The sequence below is a fragment of the Pinus tabuliformis genome, chromosome X (genome assembly GCF_031772625.1).
Source record: "Pinus tabuliformis cultivar Carrire ecotype Pingquan chromosome X, CPIR1, whole genome shotgun sequence".
In the NCBI taxonomy this organism is placed as follows: Eukaryota; Viridiplantae; Streptophyta; class Pinopsida; order Pinales; family Pinaceae; genus Pinus; species Pinus tabuliformis.
Genome location: NC_142308.1, coordinates 1,716,560,828 through 1,716,586,978, shown reverse-complemented (window position 1 = coordinate 1,716,586,978; position 26,151 = coordinate 1,716,560,828). Strand labels below are relative to the sequence as shown.

At 42.3% G+C, this 26,151-nt stretch overlaps 1 protein-coding gene across 1 annotated transcript in view; it reads right to left on the bottom strand.

Moving 5' to 3' along the window:
* LOC149146616 (upstream activation factor subunit UAF30-like) overlaps window positions 1–26,151 on the bottom strand; it is a 321,482-nt gene that overhangs the window by 175,069 nt on the left and 120,262 nt on the right. The window contains exons 2-4 of the mRNA XM_089448632.1: window positions 25,396–25,507; window positions 25,072–25,246; window positions 24,802–24,974 (exon numbers count right to left, since the gene is read on the bottom strand). Coding sequence (XP_089304758.1) covers window positions 24,802–24,974; window positions 25,072–25,246; window positions 25,396–25,507 — 460 coding nt within the window. The remainder of the gene's footprint in view (window positions 1–24,801; window positions 24,975–25,071; window positions 25,247–25,395; window positions 25,508–26,151) is intronic.

Here is a 26,151-nt window from a genome sequence, read left to right as displayed (position 1 = left end):
CTGATCTATGCAGAGCCAAAAGAGCCAGTGCAGCACAGAAGCTGACGCAGCGGCAGTGTTAGCAACAGATGCAAAGGGAGCTGTATTACAGATGCAGCAGTGGTAGTGGCAGTGTCATGGGCAGCAGTATAGTAGCAGCACAGTGTTGGTGGAAACAACAGTGTGGAAAGGAGATGCTTCAGAGACAGAGCAGCATGCAGTTGGACATTGTTGCTAGAGCACTTTCCTCGCTAAGAGGGAGTGTTAGTTTTTGGTAGCATCGGATGTGCTCTAGCCATGAAAATTGGTGGAGAGGCTAAGGCACATGAGTTCTAAAGAACCCAGAAATTGTTTGGTGAAATTCCAACCGAATTGTATTTTATTAAAATAATTAATATTTTTAATGGGGTTCCTAAGTCTAAACTTAGAAAAATTTAAATATTAATGGGTATTAATCAAAATATGGGTGAGAATGTTCTAGAAAGAAGATCAAGTCAAGCTTTTAATATTAGCCATTGATTAGAGACTTAATCTCGGTCATTGAAGTCTCAATAAGAAAAGTATAAGAAGGAGGCTTGGGGTTCATTTAGAAAGACACATGGAGAGAATGAATTGATCTAGAATTCGATTTTTGGGGCTAGGAAGATGAGAAATTCAAACTAAGTGATCATTCTCCAACAGAGGGGCAGGGATAGCTCGGGAACACTGGGCAGAGAGGCGGAGAGACACTAGTGGAGGCAACGCAACATCTAGAGGAGCTGACGGTGGGCCAGTATGGGCCCACGCAGAGCCAGAAGGGCCAGTGCAGAGCAGAAGCTACCCTCACGCAGAAATTCGAAACTGATGGGGAGCTACTGAAACAGGTGGGAGAGGTTGACACAGAAGTTCCAGAGGCAGAAGAGACAGCGCAGAAGCTGACACAGAGCCTGTAAGGCTGACGCAGGGCCTACGCAAGGCCAACGTAAAGATATCCGATGTTAGCCAGTTCTGCTCTCAGATCAGCCAGAATCTGCCAGGTGAAGTGAGGTAAACTCACTCAGTTTTCCGCCATTATATTTTCTCTATCACTGGATTTTCGAGAGGGCATCCAACATTGTATTCAGAATTACTTCTTAATAATAGAAAACCCTCAGAACTGTTGCATCGGTTTCCCTGCATTGGGTTTTTCCAAGGACTATTTTGTCCAAAAATAACAGTGTCCTATGTATCTTGTTCTTTGCTCAGCTTCTTGTTTCATGTAATCAAATTAAACTGGTGTAGGTTGCAGAAGTAATTTACTTCATTATTATTCAAAAAATAACTTGTTAATGTATATTAAAATCAAGTAGGTGAAGTAAATTCAATTTTGTTGCAATAGGGGTTCCTTGAGTATAAGAATTTTTACATTAATGAGAAGGAACCCTCAGTGCAATCGACTTCCTTTGATCGCCTGGCTTTTTTCCTTGGATTGGTAACTTAGCTAAGATTTGTTGAATCTATCAATGTTGCGTGATCGAGGGCATGGGTTGTGAAATCCTGTAGTTAGAAAAACCCTAACATTTACATGACACGAGACAATGGTTGTTGTAAATCTTATCGAATTTTATGCCTTTAAATAGGCTACATTAGAGAATAATACCATGGGAAAGACCACGGGTCGTTACAACCTAGAGCTAAAAAAGTACGAACGCTAAATTGACTAATTTACCTCAATTTCATTTTATTTTAATTTTAATTTTATTTTAATGTAATTTGACTAAGTCAAAAATTTTAACAAAACATGACAAGACATTACAACATGAATTTTATGCCTTTAAATAGGCTACATTAGAGAAAAATACCATGGGAAAAACCATGGGTTAAGAATACCATGGGAAATCATGAATTGTCACAATCTAAAGCCAAAAAACTACGAACAGTAAATTGATTAATTTAAAACAATTTTATTTCAATTATTAATTTTATTTTTTAATTTATTTTTATTTTTATGTAATTTGACCCAATCTAAATGTTTAAGAGGACAGGACAAGATAGGACTTTACAACATCTCTTCCATATTGGGCTAGAGAGCACCTCTTAGTGCAAAAAAAGTTACCCTACTCAAGTATCAGAGGGTTACCAATGGGCCCTATTACATGCTTCCAACCTCAAGAGGAGGAATAGTTCCTAGGTTGACCCATCAATCAAAAGTTTTAAGTGAAAGAGTGAAATGGTTTAGGGTTTTACTTCATGCAATAGCCACTTTGGTGTACCATCTATGCAACCAATGTCCTTGAGTAATATGATTTGCAGAGGGAAAAATCATCAGACTTGAGTTACCCCTTTCCTTAGCCTATTTTTACCATCCCTCAAGTGCACCTTTTTGTCACTAATTTTCTTTTTATTTGCATGCATAGATTGGGTTACAAGATTCATTAGATGCATTACTTACCTTTTTAAGAAGTATTGGTTCATTTTCCATTAGGGTTGGGACATTCGAAAGTTCCTTTTATTTAGATAGATCATGATATGCTAGGAACTAGGTGAGGGATAATGACTGGTGTAGATCTTAGGTTAGGCTTTTGTCCATGCACTTTCATTTTCTCCTAGCCATCTTTTGCCTTCTAACATTTTTATTTCGATGTGGCTACATAGGCTTTTATCTTTCTTTTTGTTGCATGAACCTCTTAGATCCAAGTTCTTGTACCCTTACTCAAAGACAAGGTACACAAGGGAAACCAAGGAAAGCAGGTAATAAACAATCAACCCAAAGAAAGGAGATGATATAAGGGAAAGGAAGAAAGTGGAAAACATGGACAATAGATGGGCATGTATCTCAATCACGGCCTCCTATTTGTTCCTATTCTAGAAAGTGGAAAGAAAGACCTCAAGGAGGGTTACATTGGACTAGGGGCAAGAGATAACCACCAAGGTGAAGCAAGGGAACAAGGATACAACCAAAAGTAGTCAATTATCCAATTCAACTAGTGATACACACTAGAATGACTAAAACCATTAAATGAAAGCACTTGATACAAAAATGGTTAGCGTACCTCATATTTGAAGACCCGCCTTCATCAAGTGAACTAGCTAGATGAAAGAAAAATTGACCAAAGAGTGGCTGAGAGGAAACTAAGACTAGCGATTTATGGATCAAAGTGGGGTTGTTGGCTGGAAAGTTGGATCAAAATAAGGAAAAAAATCTCTTGGGGTTACCCATGAGTTGGTGGGTAACAATGCCAAAGGAAACCCCTATCAACAGGAGCACTACAACAAGATAGACTCCAATAGCACACTATTCATATTGACTCTCAAAGAGGCTTGCAATAAGAGTATCTCTACAAATTGATCATACACAGAACCAAATCTCAACCAATCCAACATGTTGAAGATGAAGTCCCATTCAATTCTATCATAAGCTTTATCAAAATCAATTTTTAAAAGGAGGGCCTTTTTCCTAGTCTCTTGGTACCCACTCAAGGCCTTCCCATCTAGTTATAAGATTATCTAGGATAAACCTACCCGTAATAAAAACCCTTGTACTCCTTGCAAACTATCCTAGCCAACAACAACATAATCCTCTTGGCTAGAGATTTTGCTAGAATATTATATGAGACATTCATTAAGGTGATTGGATGCCATCTACCTACCAAATCTCTTTTAACACCTTTACAAATAAGTTTTATGATCCATGCATTAATCAACTCCCCTATCACACCCCCCTTAATAGATTCTTGGCACATTTTCAAATAAGCAAGAGCCACCATAGACCACATATATTTACAAAATTCAATGAAAAACCATTAGCACTTGGTAATTTCATTTCTTGATTTCATTCATGACCACCTACAATTTATCCATCTCACTATCTCTAGAGAGAGAATTCCTATCAAGGGCTTCCACTCTTTGGGGATTAACCTACTGGACAAGCTACATAGCAACATCTCGCAATGGGTTAGATCCTATAGAAGTCAAATTCTTTGAAAGCAATCTTCAAATATCTATTGGATTTTTAATTCATCTTCAATGAGGTTACCAATAAGGTCTGTAAGGATAAGATTCTCTTAGATTTGTGTTTGTGCTTTATGTTGATTTTGGGTAGCATCGGATGTGCTCTAAGCCTCAAATTTTGTAGGGAGGCAAGGGCACATGCATTCTAAAGAACCCATAAATAGTTTTAGGAAATTCCACCCAAAGACAATCTTATTAAAATAATTAATATTTTTAATGAGGTTCCTAAGTCTAAACTTAAGAAAATTAAAATATTAATGGGCATTAATCTAATTGTGGGTGAAACTTCTAGAAAAAGACAGAGATCAAGTCAAAACGATCTAAGCCTTTGATTAGGAGTTAATCTAGGTTGTTGGTTGTCCAATAGGAAGATATAAGAAGGGGCTTGAGGGTCATTTGGAAAACACACCGAGAGATCAAGAGATCGAATTTCTGAAGTGAGAAGTTCTCAGGAGGAAATTTTGATCGAAGAGATCTTTTGCAGTAGAGGGGTAGGGATAGTGATTCGAAGGAATATTTCCAGATCCAGAGAGGCAGTAGCAAGAGGCTGAGTTATTCCCAGTGTAGAATGCATGAGTGCAGGAACACGCAAGTGCAGGAAAGCATGAGTGCAGGAACGCACGTGTAGGAACACGAGTCCAGGAACGTGCAAGTGCAGGAACGCAAGTGCAGGCAACACGAGTGTCGGGGTTGCTTAGGGAATATCTATGCCAGATTTTCTTGCTGTTTGGATTGCCAGTTGGGCATCCATAGATGTACTCAAATTTCACTGTTGCATAGTAAAATAAAACCCTCACTGCGGCATTGGTTTTCCCAAGTTGGGTTTTTCCGGGGACATTTGTCCAAAAAAACGGTGTCCTATGTGTTTATATTTCCTTGCTCAGTTTCTATGTTTTAGAATCATATTTAATTTGGCGTAGGTTACTTCAGTAATTTACTTCAATGTTGCAAGAAGAAATCTGAAATAAGTTTGTAATGTAATTTATGATCTAGGTGAAGTAGATTCAATTGGTTAAAGTAGGATTCCTAAGATTGTTAGATCTAGGAATTTTCACATGGAATCAGAGTTGTTGGTGTGAAACAGGAAGAGAAGATCTAGCACTGAACTAGGGCAAACTCCCTACAGCAAGCAGCAATTTGAATCCCCTGAGGGATTGCGCAGTTCTAGCCAGGAGGGCTATATTTTCGTGGGTGTCTTTCTCTGAGTGAGCTGACAGAGAGGTAAGATTGTTGGATTGAGAATTTGCCAAGGCAAAGGGAACCACACAAAGCATCAGCGCAGAGCTAGAGGGACACAGTTTTCTGCAAGCTGAGTGTTGGGCAGAAAAGCCATCGGAAAAAGGAAGCAGATCGCATAGTGAGGGAATAGTTCCTCAATGATTTCTTGCCAAGGAAATTAGTATTTCTCATTTGCTGAGAAACAGACTTACCAACTCCATTACGGAGTGCATAAGCCAGCCTAGAAGCTACGCAGTAAGAAGAAAGAGGGATATGACAATGAGTGGCTTGTTCGATAGTTTTTGGAGGATATGACAATGAGTGGCTTGAGGGATCAGGACAAGTTGGACGGAGCTTCCAACTACGTCATCTAGAAGGCTAGAATGTCCTTCCTTCTAGATGAGCATGCCCTCAAGATGTATGTTGATAGTGTGGTAGCTGTCCCTGCAGATGTAGATCCGTTGAAGAAGTACAAAGATGAAATGGCAAAGGCCAAGAGGATGATCCTGGATGGAGTCAAGGATCACATGGTGTGCCACATTGCTAGTAGAGCAACTGCTAAGGAGATGTGGGATGCTTTGGCCACATTGTATTAGGGATCTTCTAAGCAGCGGAAGATGTAACTGGAACAGAAGTTGAGATCTGCGTAGATGCAAACGAGAGAACGTGTGGATCCATTCCTCACAAAGTTGAAGGAGACCCACAATGAGTTGTTGGTCACGGGGCATACACCTCACAATTCAGAGTTAGTGAGACTGACCCTAAATTCTATCTTGGATGAGTGGCAAGTCTTTGTCCAGAGTATCTTGGGCACAGCAACATTTCCTGATTGGGATGAGAAGTGGGCAACTCTAAAACAAGAAGAGCTAAGGAGAGACCTAGTCAGAATTGATGGACACAATAGCAGTAGTGGGTTGAAGCCCAAAGTAGAGGAGCAGGATAATGCAGCCCTTGCATCGAAGGGGCAACAGGGGCAACATAGACGAAAGAAGGACGTCTCCAAGATGAAGTGTTTCAGATGTAGCGAGATGGGCCACTATGTATCCCAATGTCCCTTGAAGTTAAAATACAAGCATGAGAAGCACGATCCTAACATTGCAGCCGCAAAGATCGAACAAGCGGACGAGTTTTCCATGACAGCCAAGATACCTCCAAGAGGGAGGTGGGCTGATTTAGAATTGTAGTTCGATAGAGCTATAGATGGGCAGGATCCTTGAGGAGCCCACCTCTTGGATCATCACCTTGCTACGGGAGCCCATGATCAGTAGTAGTGGGATGGAGGAGTTCTCAGTTGGTGCCGTGGAGTGTTGATTCGACAAATGCAGTAGTTAGTAGCACCAAAACATGAGCAGCGCAGAGTAGAGAGGCAACATTGCGTGGAGGCACAATGAAGAGCTTCAGCAGTGCAGTGGCTTCAAAAGACAACATGGGTCTAGTAGCAGTCAGGATTTCAGCACCAAGGTGTATCCACGGGATACTTATCCAGTTTTGGGTGTTTTCAGTTCCTTCTCTCAACAACTAAGTTGCGGTACAGATGCAGTGTTAGCAGTGGCAATGCTAGCAGCATTTGAGAGGGAGTTGTAGTACAGATGTAGCATTGGCATGGCAGTGTCAAAGGTAGCAGTATAGTAGGAGCAACAATGCAGTAGTTGGTGGACAACATGTCAAACATCAGCAGTGCAGAGGACCATGCTTCAGAATCAAAGCAGTATGCAGTAGCAGTATATTGCTAGAGCACATTCCTCGCTAAGAGGGAGTGTTGATTTGGGGTAGCATCGGATGTGCTCTAAGCCTCAAATTTTGCAGGGAAGCTTGGGCACATGCATTCCAAAGAATCCATAAACCATTTTGGGAAATTCCACCCAAAGACGATTTTATTAAAATAATTAATATTTTTAATGAGTTTCCTAAGTCTAAACTTAGGAAAATTAAAATATTAATGGGTATTTACTATTAATCTAATTGTGGGTGAAACTTCTAAAAAAAGACAGAGATAAAGTCAAAATGATCTGAGCCTTTGATTAGGAGTTAATCTAGGTCATTGGTTGTCCAACACGAAGATATAAGAAGGGGCTTGAGGGTCATTTGGAAAACACACTGAGAGATCAAGAGATAGAATTTCTGAAGTGAGAAGTTCTCAGGAGGAAATTCTGATCTAAGAGATCTTTTGCAGTAGAGGGGTGGGGACAGTGATCTGGAGGAAGATTTCCAGATCCGGAGAGGCAATAGCAAGAGGTTGAGTTATTCCCAGTGTAGGAACTCACGAGTGCAGGAACGCGCGAGTGCAGGAACTCGCTAGTGCAGGAACGCGCGAGTGCAGGAACTCACAAGTGCAGGAACGCACGAGTGCAGGAACGCGTGATTACAGGAACGCACGTGCAGGAAAGTGAAAGTGCAAGTGCAGGAATGCGCAAGTGCAGGAACACGAGTGCAGGCAACACAAGTGTCAGGCTTGCTTAGGCAATATCTCTGCCATATTTTCTTGTTGTTTGGATTGCCAATTGGGCATCCATAGATTTACTCAGATTTCACTACTGCATAATAAAATAAAACCCTCACTTTGCACTGGTTTTCCCAAGTTGGGTTTTTCCGAGAACATTTGTCCAAAAATAACAGTGTCCTATGTGTTTGTATTTCCTTGCTCAATTTCTATGTTTCAGAATCATATTTAATTTGGTGTAGGATGCTTCAGTAATTTACTTCAATGTTTCACGAAGAAATCTGAAATAATTTTGTAATGTAATTTACGATTTAGGTGAAGTAGATTCAGTCGGTTGCAGTAGGATTCCTGAGATTTTTAGATCTAGGAATTTTCACACTTTAGGTGTTGGAAAATTCAATAGGTGCATCGCCCTTGGCCAACTAGTGCATATGCCCCTGAACACTAGCCCCTTTAGCCTTATGCTTGCTAAGCCCCTATATTGGTAATTCTAATGCACTAACCTCCGACTAACACAACTTATTAAAGGGGTCCACCTCCAATATTTGGTTGAGCAACCTAAGTGCGATTCCATACTTGGTTTTTGTTTCCTGAGTCTAACTACCAACCTATCCCACCTCATAGAAATTTGGTCATGTGGAGAATCATTTTCTCCCACCAAGAGATCCATTGAATCTCCCCTATGGGGCTGGTGACCAAAGAATAGGCTTTTGGACCCACATTCTAACGATCTTCAAACTTGAGCAAAGATACGTTGAGCTTAATAAGGATTGAACCTCATTTGGACTATGACTACCAATATGCAACCAAGTTGAGATGGAGGAGTGATGAAAACCAATAGTAGTCATGTCAAACTGAAACATGGTCTAAACATTTGCTTGTAGAAGAAAAACAGAGGGCAGAAAAGTTGTCCAACCGAGCTCATATTCAATGAGAACCATTCCATTAATTAAACCATGTGTATCAGTCTTCCCATGCAAGATTCTTTAGGCCCCATACAATATTTAAGACGCACAACGATCTTTTACAATGATTCCTAGCCCACCTCTGATCACCACAAATCTCTATTTCATGCTCTCTAACACAACCATCATCCCAGTCGACCATGCTGAAAATCCCCCAGTGACCCAATCAACAAGGGGGGAGTGCCTATGCCAACCAATGCCACACGTGTGTGCCTGATTGGATCCTTCAGGGGTATAAATTGAATAAAACCTCGCACCCTTCTTGATAGCATCATAGTCATCCAACAACACAAAAACATGGGGTCCACTCCTCTAGTAAGAATATGTAGGACTAGCCATGAAGCAACAACACAAATAGCCCCCCCATTTTCCCTCATGATCGGTAGCAACATACTCCCCATTCCAATTTTCCATTAGCAATCACAATTTACAACCATGAACCTTCTTTAACTTTGCAAAGGAGGGGTACATCCAAATGAATATTATCCATAGTGCATGTCATGATGGCATGTATGTCATCCCTAAGTCTCCCATAACAATCCAAGCCGAGAGTTGCAACTTCGTAAGCAACTCATGTCAAGTCCCTACTTCAGAACTACAAAAGAATTTTGGACTGAAATCTCTTGGGCTGGGGAGACATCCAAGGAGGAAGGAGCCCCTAAAAAGGAGATAGGCAGAACATGGGAAAAAGGTGAGCTGGATATGTTAACCTATTAAGCAGCTGCAGGCTCCTGTGGATGAGATTCAGTAGTTCCTGTAATATTTTTCCCCATGATATGTGCGAGTTTGCTGAGACAAGCCATACAAACCACCTTTATTGAAGGTCTCCTGAATCTGATCATTGTGCTTACCCCTCCTGAATTTAACTAAGAAAACACACTCCCCTGGCCCTCCTTACTTGGGACCCATTTTTTGCTTCCTGCCAGTACCTGAGCAATTTTATTATTGATTGTAAATTTAACTATGATATTGCATTATTACAATGAAATATTCAAAACATTTTAAATTACAACATGATACCACATGGGTGGGGCATGCCCTATCACCAGCTCACTTTTATTGCAATCTGATTGCAAACTTCTCCAAGTAAAAACACTTTATCGTAACAAAAAGTCCCAACCTGTTAAATTAAAGCACCAGATGGCATGGCTGTCAATTGGAAAACTGACAAAGCAGCAGCTAAACTCTAATACCAACTAATTGAGAAATATGGGGACTGATGACAAACCAAACAGTAAATGATTACTCTCTAATGCAGAGTCCCTCCTACCCCTCTCAAGCAAACAAAAAGACAAATTTGATAATAGAAAAATTCTAGTTCAAAGGCCTCAATGCAAATGCAGCCAAACTCTGATACCAACCGAGCAACATGGTAACTGAATACAAACCAGACTGTAAATGATTCCTCCATGTTGCAGAGCCCCTCCTACTCCTCAAACAAACAAAAAATAAAACATTTAATAATTGAAAATTCCTAGTTCAAAGGCCTAAATGCAAATGCAGCTAAACTATAATACCAACTAATTGAGCAACATGGTAACTGAAGACAAACCAGACAGTAAATGATTCCCCCATGATGCAGAGTCCCTCCGACACTCAAATGAACAAAAAGTAAGATTGTTGATGATTGTAGCAACAGACAAGTAGTTCTACACAGCCTAATTGTCAAGCATGCAGGCAGGAATCAGGAGTAGTTAAAGACTTTCGCAGGAGCTTGCTCATGTTGAGTATCTATTATGATCTTTTTCCCAAGTCTAACTTAGAAAAAACACATTGACTGATTAATTGATTAATGTTGGCTATTGGACTAAGGTTTTCTCAGGAAAAGTGAATTATTCACTTTAATGATATAGAGCTAATCTCGACCATTGATCTGAAGTGGGTTAGAATTTAATCCTAACCATCAATCACTTTGGAGATTAAGGTTTGAGATCAAGCTCAATGAAGAATTATAAAGACAGACTGAGAGGAGGAAGATACAACACAATTGCAAGTGATTTGCAGATTTGAGAGAGAAATTTTCTGTAATATCCCTTTCTAGGAATATTTCTCAAACACCAGCAAACCCCAAGCAGAAAAACGTACAAGTGGTATAATAGCCGGAAAACTCACAAAAATGTGCAGCAAACAACAATGTATACAGGGAACGTAAACAAATACTCAAGAAATGCAGCGAGAAATGCTAAGCCATTTTATTATACTGAGCAATAGAATGAGTACAGAAGGTGATCAGAAAGATAGCACCTCGACTTACACAAGGCAAGTGAAGAAATACACTTAGAATAGCAAGGAAATGGCCTCTCTCAGAACTGCGTGGAAACTGCTGGAGAACTGTCGTGCCGCTGCTGCTGCTGGAAATCAAATGAGGATTTGGGGCTGTTCCCCTCCTCGGAAAATGCTGAAACTCTGGAATCGGACTCTACTCGAGAAACCCAGAAAAACCCAGAAAACTTTCCTGGAATAGCCGACCCCCGAAAATCACCCCCTTGGGGTTCTGCGCAATCCCTCAATGCTCTGCGCTGCCACTGAATGGAACCCTCCACAATCTACCTGAAACCTCTGCCAAAACTCTCCAATATGCAAGGGTTGATCCCCTGCTTAATCTCCCAGCACAAATCCTACTGCAAACCCTCAACCCAAAACTACTGCCAGGAAGAACTGCGTCATCCCTCTCAAGATTGCGCAGTCATCTACAGTGCTCAATCCTCCTGCCAACTACCAACAAAATTGCTGCAAAATACTGATGAAACTACCTTGCCCGAGCAGGCACTCGAAGTCCCCCGGGGCTAAGGGTGAGATCTCCGAACGGAGACACTAAATGCACTAAATAGTGTTGCAAACTAGCTAAACAGCCAGCATGCTCATAAGTCGAAATGACTAGCTCAAATGCACATAACCGAATGCCAAAATGAGGGGCTCCTCTCTCCTTTATAGCCTTTGCCTCTCTCAATCCCAAGGCCCACCTTCTCCAGTGTAATCCCTCTCTTGCCACGTGTTTCTTCCCTACTGCGCAGTCCCTCCAAGTGTCTACGTGGGCTCCATTTCTGCGTCCCCCTTTTGGCCCCCTTGGCTCCCCTTTAAGTCACAACGTTGTGCTACTAGGAAGTGACTTTTATTCTAAAAGTGAGTCATGTCCCCTTTTCTCACTTTTTTTTTTTTTTTTTATAAATAACTATAGAAGGCAACAATTGAGCAAAATCGAATATTCCAATTAGCCATGGCTAATTAGGAATATTACAGTCTCCCCCGGCAAAATGTTGCTTGTCCTCAAGCAACTGAAGTGATGGATGCTGCAAGATTTTCTCTCTCCCAAGTGGCATCCTCATCCGGCAAATTCTTCCACCTCACCAAGAATTTCTTCCACAACTGCCTCTCCCTGGTATCAATAATAGCCTCCGACTACAACACTAAATGCCTCTCATCATCCATGGGTGGTAGCTCATCTGTCACTGTCACTTGCTGCCCCAATGCCTTCTTCAGGCATGATACATGAAAAACGTTATGAATCTTGCTGCCTTGGGGCAGCTCCAACTCATATGCAACCTGTCCAATCCTGCGTATCACCCTATATGGCCCATAAAAGCGGGGCTTGAGCTTCTCAGCCCCCTTCTGCTTTAGTGACGACTGTCAGTATGGTTGTAATCATAGGTAGACCATGTCCCCTACCTCAAACTGTCTCTCCACCCGACCCCTGTTAGCATACAGCTTCTGCTGGTTCTGTGTTGTAGCCATGTTATCCTTGAGAGCTCGGAGGATATCTTGACTCTCTTGGATCCAAATCTTTGCTCTAGGAGCCTTGCTATCACCAAACATCACGTCAGCAAAAGATAAAGGATGATACCCATATAAGGCATAGAATGGTGACATACCAATGGACATGTGATGTGTAGTGTTGTAGCAGTACTTCCCCAGATGCAGCCACTTCAACCATGCTTGCTGCTGCCCACTGACATAGTTACGCACTAAGTCACAGGACATGTCCTCCAGGGTCCCGTGTCCCGTATTTTACGTACTGGACACGAAAACAGCCCTAATACGTGTCGAATACGGTTTTTATCGTGTCCTATAAAATGGAATACGTATTCGTCGGTTTTCGTCGTGTCCTGAATTTGGAAAACGCGTATTTCGTTGGTAGAAAACGTTGCCTGCATAAGCTGCAATTTTTTTTTGAAAGAAACAAATAATTTTTGAGTGGGGCAGCTTAATGATCAAGTCTAGGCCCTAGTATTGATATGCTATTCATGGTAATGTTAAATTCTTAAAGTAAAAGTGACATTCTCCTTAATCTTCATTTTCATCCTTTTACTTAAATTTTTAACATTACCATGAAATGACTCAGGATGTTTGAGAGTGGTTCCGGCCTCATTGGATTTCATATGGAGAAAGTAGAATTTTAGATTTCATTCAAAATGCAGTAGACTTATCAGTTTTTCAGGATTTCAGGATTGGGAGATTGTAATGTTTCCAGGTGACACCACCTGCCCGGGCTACCCCTGCCACCAGTAGAGGACATGGTCTACCTCCTATAGCTCCTACTTCTAGTTCTTCAGCTTCTAGAGCATAGCAAACTCCACTGCCAACTCCACCAGCACTAGCATCTACATCTAGAGGGAAGGGGAAAGCTGTGGCATTTTCTCGCAAGAGGGGCAGACAAAATCAATAGGATTAAACTTTAGTTATTTTCTTATGTGCTTGTAAGTTGTACATGAACAATGAACATTGAATATTCAAGAATCAAGACCAAGCATATCACATTCTAATTTCTAAATAGTAAATTTTGATTCTATTTATTTTTTTAAAGTGAACTATGAACTTTGAGAAGTAATTATATTTTAATTTGATTAGATAAGCTGCAACCTGCAATTTAATATGGATAAAAAACTATATTTCAGTATATATATATATTTATTAAATATATATAAAACGTGTCCCCCGTGTCCTGTTTCCAGGTCGCTGCGTTTCGTATTGAATACTCATATTTACGTGTCCTCCGTGTCTCGTGTCCTCGTGTCATGTGACTTAGGTTACGCAAGTAGCCCTCCAGCCACTTGTTAACTATCTCTGTCTGCCTGTCCGTCTGTGGGTGATAACTGGTACTCGCTGTCAACTCCGTCCCCACCAACCGGAAAAGCTCCTGCCAAAACCCGCCTATGAAATGGTTGTCCCTATCACTGACGATGGTCTTAGGAAGACCATGTAGCCTGAAGATATCTCTAAGAACAACTCAGCCACCTGTGCTGCTGCATAGTGTGCAGATATGGCAAAAAAATGTGCGTACTTCGTCAACCAATCAACGATGACAAAGATACAATCCTTGCCCCATACCATGGGCAACCCTGTGATGAAGTCCATCGAAATACTCTCCCATTTCCCCTCCAAAATGGGAAGACGCTGCAATAAACCCGCGGGATGGCTCATCTCCCCCTTGTTCCTCTGGCAAACGTCGCACTCCTAGATATGTTGGAGTACGTCCTCCTTGAGGCCCTTCCATGAGAACCTCTCTCTGATGGCCCTGTAGGTTTTGGTAAACCCCTGATGGTCGGCCAATGGTGAATCATGTGATGCTTGGAGTATCTTCTTCTTGAGTTGAGATCCCTCAGTCAAGAAGATCTGATCCCTGTAGTAGATGATCTCATCGACCACCCTGTACCTGTCATCCGCCACCTGCCCATCCAAAACCTCACATGCAAACCTGTCCTTGGAGTACTCTACTAAGAGTCGAGCCCTCCAGTCTGTGTCCAAGCTCATAAGAGACAACGTGGCTGGTCTACGTGAAAGAGCATCTGCTACCATGTTGTTCTTACCCTTGACATACTCAATGTCAAAGTCATATGCTTGGATCTTGCTGATCCACTTCTGCTGCCTCTCCTGTAGCTGCTTCTGCTCCAAAAAGAATCTGAGGCTATTGTGATCAGTCCTCACCCTAAACCTGTTACCCACTAAATACTGCCGAAACTTGGCCAATGCATGCATGATGGTCAGCATCTCCTTGTTGTATATAGAATACAACCTCTCGTGCGGAAGGAGCTTCCGACTCTCATAGGATATAGGGTGACCTCCCTGCATCAATATTGTGCCGATCCCCTCTCCCGATGCATCACACTCCAAAACAAATGGCTGCGTGAAATCTGGCAATGCAAGCACTGGGCAGCTGCTCATGACCTCCTTCAGCTTGTCAAAGGCTCGTTGTGCTGTATCCGACCAACTGAAAGCCCCCTTCCTCGTCAAATTTGTCAGGGTTGCAGCAAGCTGTGAGAAACTCTTGACGAACTTCTGGTTGTAAGTACAAATGCCAATGAACCGCCGAGTTTTGTCACGTTTCTCGGCTCCGGGCACTCTCTGATGGCCCTGATCTTCTCCTTGTGGACTCTCACTCCGTCCACCCCTATGATGTGCCCCAAATACATCTCCGTCAATCCAAACTCACACTTGGAGAGTTTGGCATAGAACTACTACTCCTACAAGATACGCAACATTGTCTCAATGTGCTGGAGATGCTCCTCCCAAGTCCTGCTGTAAATGAGAATGTCATCGAAGAATACCAACACAAACTTCCTCAAGTGACTGCGGAAGATGTGATTCATGCAGGACTAAAATGTGGCGGGGGCGTTGGTTAGCCCAAAGGGCATCACCAAGAATTCAAAGTGCCCATAGTGACACCTGAAGGTGGTCTTGGGAATGTCCTGCTCCCTCACGCGAATCTGATGGTACCCAGATCTCAAATCAATATTTGAGAAGAACCGTGCTCCTCTCAACTCGTCCATCAACAAGTCGATCCTGGTTATGGGGTACCTGTTCTTCAGTCTCTTCTTGTTCAGGGCCCTGTAGTCAATGCACATTCTCAATGTGCTGTCCTTCTTCTTCACCAACACCAGGGAAGAAGCGAAAGGGCTCGTGCTCGGCCGAATGTGCCCAAGAGCCAGCAACTCCTGGATAGCCAACTCAATCTCATCCCGATAGGCCTTGGGTGCCTATAGGGGGTGGTAATCACTGCCTGTATGCCCTACTCAAGCTTGATGTTGTGCTCAAACGCCCAGTCCGGTGACTGTCCCGGCGGAATCTCCTCGAACACTATGGCATACCAGTCAAGGTGTTGGCATTATGATTCAAGTGTTGTCCTTGATGGCAACTCACTCAGAGGTTGGTACAGGTGCTCAGAGGTTGGTACAGGTGATGGCAACTTAATCAGAGGACAGATCTTAGTACAGCATGCCAAGAAAGTTCATACACGCAGGTTCGTTAAGCCCAAGTCGCGTATACAAGCAGGTTCACTATATACCAAGTCGCGTATACGCAGGTTCTCTATATATCAAGTCGCGTGTACACGCTGGTTGGCTTCAGTAAAAGCGCGTGTATGTGAAAAAGTACCTTTGGTCCATGGCGGTTAGTCCTTGGAAGTTGTGCCTATGGTTTTGGACCTTGGTGTCTCGACGGACGTGTTGATCCCTAGTTTTGAAGATGATGGTATTGGATTTCTATGGTTTTGGCTCTTGGTATTGAACAAGGCCTAAGGCTATATAAGGAGAAGATCATTAGGCAAGTGAAGGCAAGCATTATGTGAGTGTGTGTGAATGATGAAGATCTGAGGAAGTGTGAGATCCAAATGCTGGTTATGGGTTGGTGATCTGACCAAGGTTTCACTCATGTGGAGGATGATGAAGAATGGAACGAGATCTCAAGGCTTGGAAAGATTATTTTCATATGGTTTGACTGTGAATAGACTAGATCTATTGACGCATGTTTATTGTTATGATCTGGGTATGTTTTGATGACTGATATAGCTGTGGAGTTTTAAGTTTGAATTTACAGATCTATACGCGGGTTGCCTTTGGTAAAAGAGCGTATACACGCAGGTTGGGTTCGTCAAAGTAGCGTATACAATGTGAAGTATGAAGATGGAGTTGGATCTAGTTGTTGTTATGTTGTCTGTGTTCTTGACAGGGTTTCAGTGATTCAGTATTGGGTGATTCAGAGATTGATGATGCAGGTTGTTCTACAATGATGATTGTTTCATGGATCCAGTATGAAAATGTATGAAACGTGGTCCTGGGAAGATTGTAGGCCGGCACCTACGTACTGGTAAATATATCAGCCAGTACAAGAGCCAAGGGGGTTGTAGCTCCCTTCCAGGAGCAGCTGGAAAACGAGTGAAGGTTGTAGCCTTCTGTAGGGTTGGCACCTACGTACTAGTAAATGGATCGGCTAGTACAAGAACTATGAGGGTTGTAGCCCTCTGCAGGTTGTAGCCTGCGTACTGGTAAAGGACTGCACCAGTACATTGTAAAAGAAGTTTCTTATTAAAGGAAGATAGAAACAAATTGCAGCAGGTGGTTTTCACCCACATTGGGTTTCCACCTTATATCATGGTGTTCATGTGTGTGCCTTATGTGTGATGATCTGTTCTGTTATACTGCACCTGTTTACTGTTAATATGGTTAATAATGTTCTGATGCATTTACTGAAGATAAGCTAACTGAATCATAAGATCTCTGAATATACGCTAGTTGCTTTAGACACAGTCGCGTGTACACGCGGGTTCACTTAACTGAAGTCGCGTATATGTTTCTGAGCATGAAATTGGAAAAGTTTTATTGATCTGATAATACTGATTCACCCCCCCCTCTCAGTATTATTTCCAACAATTGGTATCGGAGCCGGTCCTTCAGAGAAGCTTGATCGCTTGAAGGAGATTCGTAGAGCAATGGGGAAGAAAGCACGTCAGAAGAAGAAGACAGCTCAAAGGAACAATGACAACCTGCCATTGAGTGGAAGCAAGTACTCAGATCCTGAATCACCTCAGATTGAAGATGGACAAGCAAATGAAGCACCAGATCAAATCATAGATCTACCTAGCAAAAGGGAGAATGCCCTCAAAGAAGAAATCATCATATTAAAAGATCAGTTGGAATGTGAATCCAGAATTCGACAAATGCTGCTAGCGCTGAATAAAGAGCAAGAGAACGAGATCCTCGAACTAAGGCATCAGTTGGATGAAGGAAGGAAAGCTGAAGAGACCTTGAAGAAGCAATGTCTGGAAAAAGAAGAACAACATCAAGTTGAGGTAAATATCTTGAAAAGTAAATTAGAAGAAAAGGATAAGCTTTTACGATTTCAAGATAGCTCTAAAGTCTTGGATGATATTCTTAGTAGTCAAAGGTCCCTTGCTATCAAAACTGGACTTGGTTTTCATGAGTCTATTGAAGGTGAATCTGGTTCACAAAGTAAGACAAGAAACTCTAATGCAAAGTCTGAAAGGCTCATCAAGGAAATGAAAGGACAACTCCATCAACAAACAAGGAAAGAGGCTCCTCAAAGAAAATCTTTTACTCCTCCCATGAATAATGTTGAATGCCATGTATGTCATAATCTTGGACATGTTGCAGCCATATGTAGAAGAAGAAGGTTTCAAGACCATCATGCAGAAAGATCATCACATTCAAGGTACTTTAATGGATATTGCTTTTCTTGCAATATTTTTGGCCAAAAAGCTACTGATTGCTATAAGAGGAATATGAAACATGTAAGATGCTATGCATGTAACAAGTTTGGACATAAAGCAAGAGATTGCAGGAACAAAGCTCATGATAAGAAGAAATCATCAACATGCTTGAAGATATGGAAGAAGAAGGAAGTTCAGTCAGAAAAATATGGCACAGCACAGGGTACTCAGCACAGCACAGACATAACAGACTCAGGGGGAGCTGAAGGTGTAAAACTTCAGTGTTCTAATTCTCATACGCAAGTTTAATGAAGGGAAGCCGCGTATATACGCGATTTCTACACTGCAAAGTCGCGTATATGTCAGTTTGTGGAAAAGCAGTGGGAACAGACTCAGAAAAGGGGTCTGATATGTTTCAGTCCAGTATATGCTCTATTGGTTAACAGTTACAGTCTGCTGAGGAGGTCTGGAAATGTCTTAAGATGCTAGAAGTGTTTTAATCCTAACTTGATGATGATGATATCTTGATGCTTATTACTGATGTATGCATGATCAGATCTAACTGAAAACAGATGGCACAAGCTCAGGGGGAGCATATACTTCAAATAATGCATTGTTGGCATTATGGTTACAAGTTGTTGATAAAGTCTATGAAGCTAAATGATACATCTTGTTGTTTGATCAAAGGAATGGTATTGCAGGCTGATGGTACAGATCATATATGATGAATGATAGTCATGGTCTTGAATGAATTGCTGGTCTTAGAACTTGCATCTACTCAGGATGGATTGATACAACTTGGAGCCCATTCAGAAACTTCAGCATGTATCTCTTTAGTGATATCTCTTTTATGGTGTCAAGGTCATGTAACGGCCTATGTTGGTTTCCCCACTATGCCTGGGATGAATGACGTAATGTAATTGGTTGTTATTTTCTGATGTATCCCCACTTGGTTGGGAGTATGGATGTATGTATTGAGTCTTTTGGTGATAGGAAGGTCCTTTATGATGTATAAGTCTTGGTTCTTTTTGAAGAACATCCTTTGCAGATCTTGCCTACAGTCAGGGGGAGCATGTTCAGCACAGCAGAGCAGAGATATTCAGCATGTACTCAGGGGGAGTATGGACAGCAGAAGGTATACCAAAGAAGAGAATATCTTGGCCCGCCCTTTGCCCTTGATGTCAAAGGGGGAGAGTGACTTGGTGTGGTTGCCATCAAGTCCAAAGGGGGAGATTGTTGGCATTATGATTCAAGTGTTGTCCTTGATGGCAACTCACTCAGAGGTTGGTACAGGTGCTCAGAGGTTGGTACAGGTGATGGCAACTTAATCAGAGGACAGATCTTAGTACAGCATGCCAAGAAAGTTCATACACGTAGGTTCGTTAAGCCCAAGTCGCGTATACAAGCAGGTTCACTATATACCAAGTCGCGTATACGCAGGTTCTCTATATATCAAGTCGCGTGTACACGCTGATTGGCTTCAGTAAAAGCGCGTGTATGTGAAAAAGTACCTTTGGTCCGTGGCGGTTAGTCCTTGGAAGTTGTGCCTATGGTTTTGGACCTTGGTGTCTCGACGGACGTGTTGATCCCTAGTTTTGAAGATGATGGTATTGGATTTCTATGGTTTTGGCTCTTGGTATTGAACAAGGCCTAAGGCTATATAAGGAGAAGATCATTAGGCAAGTGAAGGCAAGCATTGTGTGAGTGTGTGTGAATGATGAAGATCTGAGGAAGTGTGAGATCCAAATGCTGGTTATGGGTTGGTGATCTGAACCAAGGTTTCACTCATGTGGAGGATGATGAAGAATGGAACGAGATCTCAAGGCTTGGAAAGATTATTTTCATATGGTTTGACTGTGAATAGACTAGATCTATTGACGCATGTTTATTGTTATGATCTGGGTATGTTTTGATGACTGATATAGCTGTGGAGTTTTAAGTTTGAATTTACAGATCTATACGCGGGTTGCCTTTGGTAAAAGAGCATATACATGCAGGTTGGGTTCGTCAAAGTAGCGTATACAATGTGAAGTATGAAGATGGAGTTGGATCTGGTTGTTGTTATGTTGTCTGTGTTCTTGACAGGGTTTCAGTGATTCAGTATTGGGTGATTCAGAGATTGATGATGCAGGTTGTTCTACAATGATGATTGTTTCATGGATCCAGTATGAAAATGTATGAAACGTGGTCCTGGGAAGATTGTAGGCCGGCACCTACGTACTGGTAAATATATCAGCCAGTACAAGAGCCAAGGGGGTTGTAGCTCCCTTCCAGGAGCAGCTGGAAAACGAGTAAAGGTTGTAGCCTTCTGTAGGGTTGGCACCTACGTATTAGTAAATGGATCGGCTAGTACAAGAACTATGAGGGTTGTAGCCCTCTGCAGGTTGTAGCCTGCGTACTGGTAAAGGACTGCACCAGTACATTGTAAAAGAAGTTTCTTATTAAAGGAAGATAGAAACAAATTGCAGCAGGTGGTTTTCACCCACATTGGGTTTCCACCTTATATCATGGTGTTCATGTGTGTGCCTTATGTGTGATGATCTGTTCTGTTATACTGCACCTGTTTACTGTTAATATGGTTAATAATGTTCTGATGCATTTACTGAAGATAAGCTAACTGAATCATAAGATCTCTGAATATACGCTAGTTGCTTTAGACACAGTCGCGTGTACACGCGGGTTCACTTAACTGAAGTCGCGTATATGTTTCTGATTATGAAATTGGAAAAGTTTTATTGATCTGATAATACTGATTCACCCCCCCCCCCCCCCCTTCTCAGTATTATTTCCAACACAAGGATGGACTGTATCTCCGGATGTACCGTCTGCCCTGTAGTCCCTGCCTCTGATGCACGCAGCTCCACTGCCCACTCTATGTCTCCCTTCCGAAAGACTGCCTCCATACGATGAGCCGAAACAGTCTAAGGTGGATATGTGTGCTGACCTCGTATCTTCTCATGCCTCCCTGTCTTCTCATCATCCCACTCCATCTCTAGGGTCTTCCAATCTATCGTGACCTTTCCTAGAGTGATAAGCCACTGAACACCCAGTATCACATTGGTGTCCGGAATATTGACCACGAAAAAGTGGTCAGTCAGTGTGTAGGTGTCCATCGTCACTGATAGCTCTAGAACATAACGAGCACACATCATGGTTTGATCTCTTGGGACCAAAACTGAAAACCCATCGAAGTTCTCTGTCTGTATACCTCTCTGCTCAACTATCTGTGCATCGATGAAGTTGTGGGTTGCCCCACTATCAACCAAAACTGATACTTGATGGCCACGTACTGTCCCCCGTACACGTAGCATCAGATACTTGGTAACTCCTCGCAATGCTGCAAGGGCCCCTCCGGTAGGTGCAAAATATGCACCACCTGCTGCTGGCGGTGGAGGTGGAAAAGGTCCCTACACGTCATGACTATCTCCTGCCTCCACATCATCCTCTTCCCCATTGCTCTCGGAGAAGACCTAAATAAAATGTGCTTTGCCAGCAGTACATCTATGTCCTGGTGCCCACAGCTCCTGACAAGTGAAGCACAACCGCTTCTTCTTCAGCTCCCTCTTGGCATCATCGTCAATCTGTGCTCATCCTGGATTCCCCTTTGGAGGTGGAATCCTCACATCCTTCTCGTTAGACTGGAAAGTCTGCCTCTGGAGGTAAGGTGTCTGGGTCCTGGGTAAGACATCCTGTAAGTCCCGAGTCCTGCTAATGGCGTCCTGGAGTGTGGCTGGTCTAGTGGATCGGACTAAACCCCGAAGTGGCTCTACTAACCCCTCAACATACACATAGATCCTCTGTGTTTTGGATAGATCTGGCACCATCATTGAGACCCTCAAGAAATCTACAATGTAGGTCTCTGGGCTCCCTGTCTGTTTGAGCCTCGTCAGCTCAACAAAATGCTGCTCTGGATCCCTCTGATCAAATCGCTCCATCAATCTCCTGGTGAACTCGGCATATGTCATCACTGTGGAGTGTCCGAGTGTAACCATCCCATGAAACCACCAATCCTGAGCCTCACCATCCAAATGCAACGTTGCCACCTTGATGGCCTCTCTCTCCGACATCTGGTTAAGCTGGAAATAAATGTCCAGCTTCTCCACCCAAGACTTTTCCGAACTGTTTGATGAACCATCAAACGTAGGCAAGTGGAATCTACTCGCTGCACGGTGGGTGTCACCATCATGGTAATGTCAGTACCCTCTGTGATGGTCGAGGGGTCTACTATCCTGCTGGAGCTGAACAAAGTCTCGAAATGAAAGAGCATCCTTGAACTCCTGCCCATAGGCCTGGTACTCTGCAAAATAATTGCCCATATGACCGGGCTCTGCCTCCTGCTGGGCTTCGGTCCCCGTGTCTGCTCCTAAGAAAGTGGGCATGGTAGAGCATGTAGGGGCATGCGAGGCCACCTACTGCGCAGTATCACGCTACTCTGGCAAATGATGGGATGCACCTGATCCCTCACCAATCTGAAAAACCCATGGACTCTCACACTGTCTGGCCTCTACTGCCATGAATCTCTACCCCATCACCTCAATCTGCCTCAACAGATCCTGCACTGATTTGAGGAGCATATCCGCAAATCTCTTCCCGTCCTCATCTGCCATCGGATCCTTCTGCTCTGCGTCCACCACAGGCTCTTCCTGTTCTGCGTCCACCACCGGAACACAGTCTCCCTCTCCGTAGGTATTCTCCAACCTATGCCTAGTGTCTCTGTATCTCCTACCTCTGTAACAGATGTAGGGTTTTTCCCCCGGTGTCATAGATTGCTAGCTCCACAGGCTGAGCTAGATCTATGCTCTGATACCACTGTAATATCCCTTTCTAGGAATATTTCTCAAACACCAGCAAACCCCAACCAGAAAAACGTACAAGTGGTATAATAGCCCGAAAACTCACAAAGATGAAATAACGAAAGTGCAGCAAACAACAATGTATACAAGAAACGTAAACAAATACTCAAGAAATGCTAAGCCATTTTATTCTACTGAGCAATAGAATGAGTACAGGAGGTGATCAGAAATATGGCACCTCGACTTGCACAAGGCAAGTGAAGAAATACACTCAGAATAGCAAGGAAATGGCATCTCTCAGAACTGCGTGGAAGTTGCTGGAGAACTGTCGTGCTACTGCTACTGCTGGAAATCAAATGAGGATTTGGGGTTGTTCCCCTCCTCGGAAAATGTTGAAACTCTGGAATCGGACTCTACTCAAGAAACCCAAAAAAACCCAGAAAGCTTTCCTGGAATAGCCGACCCCCGAAAATCACCCCCTTGGGGTTCTGCGCAGTCCCTCAATGCTCTGCGCTGCCACTGAATGAAACCCTCCAGAAATCTGCCTGAAACCTCTGCCAAAACTCTCCAATATGCAAGGGCTGATCCCCTGCTTAATCTCCCAGCACAAATCCTACTGCAAACCCTCAATCTAGAACTACTGCCAGGAAGAGCTGTGTCATCCCTCTCAAGACTGCGCAGTCATCTACAGTGCTCAATCCTCCTGCCAACTACCAACAAAACCGCTGCAAAATACTGATGAAACTACCTTGCCCGAGCAGGCACTCGAAGTCCCACGAGGCTAAGGGTGAGATCTTCGAACAGAGACACTCAATGCACTAAACAGTGCCGCAGACTAGCTAAACAGCTAGCGTGCTCATAAGTCGAAATGACTAGCTCAAATGCACATAACCGAATGCCAAAATGAGGAAGCTCCTCTCTCCTTTATAGCCTTTGCCTCTCTCAATCCCAAGGCCCACCTTCTCCAGCGTAATCCCTCTCTTGCCACGTGTTTCTTCCCTACTGCGCAGTCCCTCCAAGTGTCTATGTGGGCTCCATTTCTGCGTCCCCCTTTTGGCCCCCTTGGCTCCCCTTTATATCACAACGTTGTGCTACTAGGAAGTGACTTTTATTCTAAAAGTGAGTCATGTCCCCTTTTCTCACCTTTTTTTTTTTTATAAATAACTATAGAAGGCAAAAATTGAGCAAAACTGAATATTCCAATTAGCCATGGCTAACTAGGAATATTACATTTTCTCAACAGAGGAGTGAGAAACCAAACACTGAAAAGAAGGAAAAGCTTGCAGCTGAAAATTCCAGAGAAGAGAAAATTCGAAATCAGTGGAGGCCAAGGCCATATGAGTGATTGAGCACCAGAATTTTGTAGAGGGCTGCACTTGTTATCAAGATCATCTCCAAGGAGGTTGCACGAGCCAAGGGGTGCACAAGGAAGGCTGCACCTATGACAGGAACAGTGTTTACAGGCTGCACATGCAAGAGGTTTAGCGCCCAGGCCACACATGTGACGGCTAATAAAGGCCAAGGCCGCACGTGTGAGTGGAGGTCAACTTCTGGAGGGCCAAACGAGGAGGAGCCAGCAAAAGGTGCAGATCACAAATTCAGGGAGCCGAGTTTTCCAAGTTCTATTATTGTAGAAAAATTGTTGTTCTCTGTGGGCCAATTTCCCCGTAAGGGGGCCCTTATTTATTCTGAGAAATAAAAGTGAAGGATAAATTAAAGGTTTTATATTTTCTGCTGTGTGATTGATTTCCTAGTGGTTCTGTTGTCAAATTTTACTGATAAAAATACCAATGTGTTTTATTTAATAATTTCAGAAAATGATTTACTAGCTTAAATAAATTGATGGGCTATAAAAATGACTTGGGATTTAAATCAGATCTAGTATTCAGAAGATTAACAAAGACACAATTAATAATAGAAAAATCCTAGTTCAAAGGCATCAGTGCAAATGTTTTGACCTCTATTTTTCCCTTCTTAGTGCTAGGCTGAGAAACTAACCTGCAATTCATTTTCTTTGATGTAATCTGACAAACACTTTACAACCTGTTCATGGGACGTCTCAAGTTTCCTAGTACCCAAAAAGGAAGCAAGGGAGTCTGAGATTGAAACAGGTGAAGCAGGGCCACTGGTATTGCTATTTGCCATCCTTTTTGCATTTGGCTCTGAACCATCTGCACAGCAGCAGAATCATTTCAACACTTGTTGAGGGAATATCCTTAAAGATTTTTAAAATTCTTCACAGGGAAACATACAGATTTACAGTCTTACCATCTCTAGAATCAAGTGCCCATATATGTTTGGCTAGCAACTTGTTCATCTGGAACATGTCAGTTGAATCGGTGTCAAAGACCATACGTAATGCATCATTGCAAATGATATTTCTTTTGTTACTTGGATCTTGCAAGTTATTTGCCCGAATGTATGTCCACAATTGCTTCACAATCTGGAACAGTATACAAATGCATATAAATAAGCATGAAAATATTGCAACAAGCATGTTATAGCAAAACCAGGCTTCAAAACCAACTTCAAGTTAGCTAAATGATCTCTGAAGTACTACTCAGGTTCTATGTATTAATTTTTTGCAAGCACCTGGGTTCGAGGCAATGCTGGTTCACCAACAATAGCCTGCAACTCTGGTGAAACATTACAAATTTTATTAAGACCTCCTGGTCTTCCTCTTTTCCTGCCTTCAGGAAGTGTACTGCAGTCAATAAATTGGAAAAAGTGTCTAAATCAGAGAAATTTTTTTTAATTGGCATTTAATTTAGCCATAATTTGGCTGATTAATAACATCCACGGCACTTCTAGTTCCACTTGAAAGAATTCACTCAAAAATAAGTGCAAAACTAAGGTAAGAAAAAAACGCTAAAACCCAAAATCTAATATACATATTGTGTTGAATAGCAGATACATAAACAAAAGTTGTTCGGTCAATAATTTATATGAGACTTCAATGCTAAGTCAACATAGACAGTTACACTTCAATACCATATTTTTGTCGAAATTTTATAAAATACTAACTCGTTAAAATAGAACATTAACTAAAAAATGAGTTTTCGTATGTCCTAAATTTATATAAAAAATGACACTCAATATGGAGGATTCTGTCAATGAAAAATTAGTTAGTTTTAGATCACTTTTACAGAGCCAAAAATAATTTGAAATATAACTATCAAACACATCACTGACAATTTAGAACGTTGGTGGTAAGCTGTAAAAAATAAAATCTTTTAACATGACTTAAAATTTAACCCTCTTCACGAGCTGCAACAGAAGGACCTCCTGATGCATATGGATAGCTCATGCCATTATTTAGGGAAGTTAGAGCCCCTTTATTAGAGTATA